This window comes from Crocodylus siamensis, chromosome 5, assembly GCF_052110815.1.
Source record: "Crocodylus siamensis isolate JL-2025a chromosome 5, ASM5211081v1, whole genome shotgun sequence".
NCBI classification, from domain to species: Eukaryota; Metazoa; Chordata; order Crocodylia; family Crocodylidae; genus Crocodylus; species Crocodylus siamensis.
The window spans coordinates 27718196-27724333 of NC_143399.1; the positions used below are offsets into that span (position 1 = coordinate 27718196).

General features: G+C 47.7%; 1 protein-coding gene across 1 annotated transcript; it reads right to left on the bottom strand.

The window, feature by feature from the left end:
• Window positions 1-517: 517 nt before the first annotated feature.
• Window positions 518-4182, bottom strand: GNG5 (G protein subunit gamma 5). The gene is made up of 3 exons (XM_090048723.1): window positions 4047-4182; window positions 3173-3328; window positions 518-767 (listed from the first exon to the last, which is right to left on the bottom strand). The coding sequence occupies exons 1-2, from the start codon at window positions 4125-4127 to the stop codon at window positions 3203-3205; spliced, it is 207 nt and encodes a 68-aa protein (XP_089904849.1). The 5' UTR covers window positions 4128-4182; the 3' UTR covers window positions 518-767; window positions 3173-3202.
• Between the last annotated feature and the right edge of the window lie 1956 nt (window positions 4183-6138).

The window sequence follows — 6138 nt, forward strand, 5'->3', positions numbered from 1 at the left end:
GTAAGAGAACTTATGGTTTAAAATACACTGTGAGAATGTCCTACAGACAGTAAATGCACACAATCTAATACCTTGCTGAGAGAGCTGGCCTGTGTAGTGCAACCTCCCCTCCTTTCTCAAAGGACACAGTTGTTTTCTAAGTGTACTTTTACCCTATCTAAGCAGATTATAACTTGTACTATCATCTTTTCTACTTGAAATACAAAACCTGCAAGTTCTTCCTCTATTATAAATCAGTATCTGATCTCTTTTGGGAGGGGTCCCCCCCAACCCAGTCTGCTCCCCTCACACACACTGCTCTCAGGCCTCCAACTTTTGAGTATGGATAATACTTTTGATGTAGCTTAGGGATTTTCTTTTAAACAACATTCCAATTGAAATCCAAGCAAAGGTAGTAGAATACCTGCAGTGGTTACAGACTCAGATCTGATGTCAGCTCTAGAAAAAAATTTGACTAGAAGCTTCAAGCACTGGAGTGAAAGAGTTTATGCATCAGTAATAGGGGGAAAAAAACAGGCCAAGTTAAAACATTTTTATTTTTTTGCATGGCATTATAAAATTGATTCCTTCACGAAACAGAATTTATTGCAAGTGGTACACAGTTCATTTGGAGAGGTAGATGGTAAGAGGTTTGACAACAGTAGCAATTTACAGTTAAATTTGGCACACTGAAGCTAAGCTTTTTGCATGGACTTCGTATCAAGGCACTCCTTAAGGCACTCTCCACCCCAGTACATATCTGCAGCTACAAAAAGGTGTTAAAAGATCTGAAAGATAAAAAAAAGAAAAAAGTTAAGTATGTATTCTGAATGATGACCTCCATATCTAACATACAACTCTTAGGGAACACTGAAGGTATGAAAGTTGATTTAGCTTCACAGCTGCCTTACATTTGTTTCCGTAGGTACAAATTTCCTTTCCTTTGTCCAATTCTGTAAGTGAATTTTTCAACCTCCTCCAGATTGGAGATACCCAGACTAACTGGGTTGGGTCAGCAGATGTGTTTTCCACAAATGGAAAGGCCTGCCTTTCTCCACCAACCCCAGACAACAGCTTTAGATATTCTCCATTGTAGAGCAAAGCACTAAGGGACAAGCTCTTGGTAGCTGGCTCTGGGCCACTAAGGAAATTACATTTCCTTTAACTATGAAAAGATGCCTGCACCCCCAGAGGATATGGGGAGGGGGTGCCCCCTGGATCTGTGTGGGATGGGGCAAGCAGCAGCTGGAACTATGTAGGGCTCCTCTCAGTTACCACCATCCAATCTTTCTAGCTCCTCCTTAAAATATTTAGATTACAACCACAAAGCTGACTGTTGTGGGGGAACTGAGGATGATGGAAATAGTCAAGAAAAGTAACTCAAAAGCTTTTGGGGAGGGAGAGAGGATGTGACAAAGGAGATGATACCAATGTACCTTAATTCCTGAGCACTGTTGTCACAAAGTCTAGCAGAACAGGATTAGTACTGTATGGTTTTTTGGGTTTTTTTGTATACAGTCTATTACCAACCATTTGAGCTTCCATCAGCAATATGTAAGTTATAAATCTGATATCCCACAGTAGCTAAGAAAATGTAGCAGCATTTAGCCCCTCATCTAGAAGTCACTGTCTCAGATGTTGTTTAGGAAAATATTATAGTATAAATATATGTCAAGAATGTTGCCATGTACCAAGCTCATTTCAGAAGGTGAGACACTCAAGTTTATATTATTCAAGATGGAAGTAGCTCAGCCAATTTTTGCAGGAGTTCTAAAGCCATTTTAATGACACTGTCATTCAGATTCATTTTGGGGGTGGGAGGGACCTGTTTACTAGGGGTGCACTAATAAGAGATTTTTGGGACTGATACTGATATTTAAGGAGGCAGATTAGCAGATACCAATCTGATTTCTGATGCAGCTGCCTCCCAGCATGGTGGAAGGGAAGGGGTGTGGGGAGTGGGGACAGATCAGTGCCCCCCATGGTGAGGAAAGGGGCAGCTCCCCCTGCTGCTTGCATCCCAGGAGGGCACAGGGGTGTGTATATGCTCCCCGAAGTGGAGCTTTTTTTAGCAGGCTCTAAGCAGGCACTGGGAGAATGCTGTATCCACCCCAAATTTTGCCGCCCCACTCCCAACACTGCTGCTGCCAGCCACAGCCTCACCTCCACCCACACACTAGGAAGAGCCAGGCCGTGGCTGGAAGCAGAGCAGCAGTGAAATTCGGGGGGGATGCAGCACTCTGAGCCCAGCCCCCACTGAGAGGAGCCCTACATAGTTCCAGCTGCTGCTTGCCCCATCCCACACAGATCCAGGGGGCACCCCCTCCCCATATCCTCTGGGGGTGCAGGCAGCAGCAGGAGCCACCCTCTTCCCCCATCCCCCTCTCTGCAAAGAGCTATGGCATGGATTTTCTTCCATGGGTTTTTTTGACCCTGTGATCTCCCAGGGTTAAAAAAAAAAAAAAAGGCCTCCTGCTGCAAAATAGCAGCATGGCAAATGCCTGCGTGTGTGGCACCAGAGAAAAGTGTGTGCAGTATGTACTGCTACATTCATGCTCACCTGGATGTGGCCTACATGTTCTATAACTGGCCTGCTGAGAAAAAATAGTAATCCTTAAATTTGTATGTATACTCTGTTTTTGAACTGGATTTTTCAAGCAATTTGTAAATCAGTCTAATTTCATAATCGGTAGCAATATTAGGCAATCCAAAGCAAATGTGAAGACTACACTGCTCAATCCAAATCTATCACAGGCAATAGAGTGAGCAAAGTGGTCAGCACTGACTATAACAGAATCTTCTGTGATCTTGGTATGGTTACTATTGGACAAGGGTTCTTAGGACTACCCTTGGCAGCCTTTCCTGAGAGAAAACAAAACTAAACTGGCATAAAGACTAAGCTATTTTAAGAAGTTCAGATTGAGGCAATGTGTCAAGGCAGAATGCAGTGTTGCCCTTGTCACAGTTCATGCTGTAGCTGCTCTGTACCTACTTGACACAGGCACAGAGTTTTGTCCAAATGCCTTACAGTAGCAGTACATCCTTTCTGGGGAGGAAATATAGTGCACTTGAATTTCTCAGTAAGTTTTCCCACCAAGATCTGATCTCTTTTAAGACACAGGAATAGCTAGTTTTAGGTACTCAGTGTCGGAAAAGAAACAAAACATCATTGTTTGTAGTTTTAGAAACTTACCACTGAAAGATACAACGGTATTTCACCATGTTACAAAAAGGAGCAGACTTTCTGGGGTCGGAATGGATTTGTACTTGAAGATACTCCTGTCAATAGGGGATCGTGCTGTGCGTTCTGCAAACAGAACTGCTTCAAGTCGGTTGCAGCTTGAGAAACCTAGTCATGGCGAAGCATGCGTTAGCATTTACGGTGTCACTCTAACCATAACTTACTACAAGTGTTGGAAGTGAGGTGCCTGTGCAGTCCCGCTGTAGTACAGCTGCTGTACATGCAACATCTGCATTGCACCCGTTGTGCAGTCAGAAAACACATCTCTGGTATTTGTAGGTGCAGAGGTCGAGCTGGCCCTCAGCCAGTACGGTCCTGTTGCAGCACCCAACTGCAAGCAGCCCAGCCCTTTTTACACTGGTCTGCACTGGCAATGCAGGCAAATGAGCTGAGAGCACTGGGGCCCGGTGTTAACTGGGACAGCTCCCAGTACCAAAGGGAGCTCCTCCCTCCGTCTGGATTTGGTGTGGGCCCAGGTGGCTTCCCAAACGTTTCCTCCGCGCGGCCCCGTACCCCCACCCGCTGATGTTGGCCCCACGGTATGGGACCCACTGCTCCGGGGGGCTCGGCTGGGTTTCCCAGGCGAGGAGCCGGGCAGGCCGCGCGGACACGGGCGGGGTCTGTTTCCGCGCTGTCCACCCAGGCCCAAAAAGGGATCCTCTCGGGCCTGGCCCTACGGGCCGCGGGGAAGCGGCGGCCCCTGCACCTGCCAGCCCCGCCCGCCGCCGCCGCCATCGCCGCGGACCCCGGGACGGACGGGGGCGGCTTCTGCACGGCGGGGGGCGGGTAGCGGGTCCCGCCCCGTCCCCCCTGCCGGCCCGCTCACCTTGACGCGGCTGACGCCGGCCTCGAGGCGCAGCTGCTGCACCACCTTCCGCATGGCCACAGCGCTGGACGAGCCCGACATGGCCCCACTCCCGGCCCCGACCGTCGCCCGCCGCCGCCCGCGCCTGCGCAGCCGCGCCCCGCCCCACCCCGCCCCGCCCGGCCGCCAGGGGGCGCTGAGCTGAGCTGCATTCCTACTCAGCCCGGCCCCACCCAGCAACCGGAGCCCGCGGCGGGCCTCAGGGTTTTTTTCGGAGTGTTTTTTTTTTTAGAGAAACGCCCCAGAATAAGGGCTGGGGATTAAATTGAAAAGTAAGAAAACAGCGGTGTTTTGAGGCCGTCACGTGCTGAGGGCTGTGACCTGCACATTTCTCCCGGAGGGGGAAGCATCTTGAAGCAAAACTAGTCCCTTGTTCGGAAAGAGACACGGAAAGTGGTGTCCCTGGCCAAGCACTCGTCAGAAGATGGCCGCTTAGCAGATGCAGTTTTGATGGGCTTTGTTGCAACAAAATAGTGATGCAAAAGCCTATAGAAGGGGTATATTGAGAAAACACATATCTTGCCCACCTAGCACATTTTGATACTTGCCTCTACCTGCCTTATTCTAGGAAAAAATGGTAACCAGTCCTGCTACCATAAATATGGTATTGTAGGCTAGATTATAATCTCAAATTCAAAAGCTTTTGCAATTGCTTTAGCATATGCTCGGTTTTATTCTTGTTCCCATTTCACTGGACAAGAGTTTGTTATTGAGTTATGCAGGAGCAGAACTAGGCCCTAGGTTTAGTTATGGAGAACGTGTGGGAGTGGTTATCCAGCGCAGAAGAGAATGTCTAATAATACCTTAGGGATGGTATCCTATTTTAATTACCATTTGTACGTAGATAGCACCATAGGGCTAGATGCTTGTTTTTATATATAGCTAGTTTCTGCCATCCTTGTCCATGCTGTGAAGCCTGTGAAATGAGAATAACAATACTCATCTACCTCAGAGAGATTTTACAAGTCCTCATTATTGATTGCCCAGGAAGTGCTTTAAACCTGGCAATGAAAAATCCTGAAAAGTGCAAAGAAATAAGAATTTCTGCTATGAGCAGAGGTGTAACTTTACATTTTGGTGCCCAGGGCACACAGGGAGAAAAGGATGGACAGTTTCCTCCTTCTGCAGGCCATGACAGTCATAACAGCATGGGCTGCTGCTGCCTTGGCACGAGCTCCTCCAGTTTGGGCTGCAGTAGCTGCACAGGCTCCCTGTGGGCTGCTGTTCTGGTGCCCCTGGCCCCTCTCCTGGATCAGCACCTGTGGCTGGCACACTGGTCACTCCCCACGTGACACTACTGCTGGGTGGCTCGTAGGTTGGAAGTGACTAGGGAGGAATAAACCCTGGGTGTACTGATCAAGCACAGGGGAACAAAAAACCGACAGCATGATGCAACTATCATTGCACCCATAGGGCAAATGCATTCTTGGATTGTCAGGCAAGGTCAAAATCGGGAAGCATCGGTGTCATTGTACAAGATATTACCTGGAATACTGTACACAGGTCTGGTCACCCATGGTCAGGAACATGTAATTCAAACTGAAACAAGTGCTCTTGACCAGAGGAATGGAAAGCCTCCCTCATGGAGAGAGACTCAAAATGTTTGGTTTGGTTAACCTAGCAAAACAAAGGTGAGAGGGATTATGATTCCTCCATAAATACATCAGGTGCTAAACACCGGGGGGGGAGCGGGGGGGAAACAATTTATGCTAGGGGACAATCTTGTTGAAGGAGGGTAAACTGACCAGCATAAATTTAGTTTGTAAATTAGATAGTATCTAACTATCAAAGGGTTCTGGAATAGCTAATAAAGAGTAGTGGAGGCAAGCAACCTACTTGATCAGGGGTTATTTTATATGTTGCCTATGATAGCAGGGAACTGGACTTAGTGACCCAGGAGGTCCCTTTCAGTCCTGTTGTAAAGAAAGTGATACAGTTATACAATGAGATATGTGCTTTTTGATGTTGGGTCTTGTGCCCAAGCCAAGGGATAGGCTCTACTCCTGGTTTGGCATTTACTTTTTGCTGGTCCAGATAAGGTAGTCCCATTGCT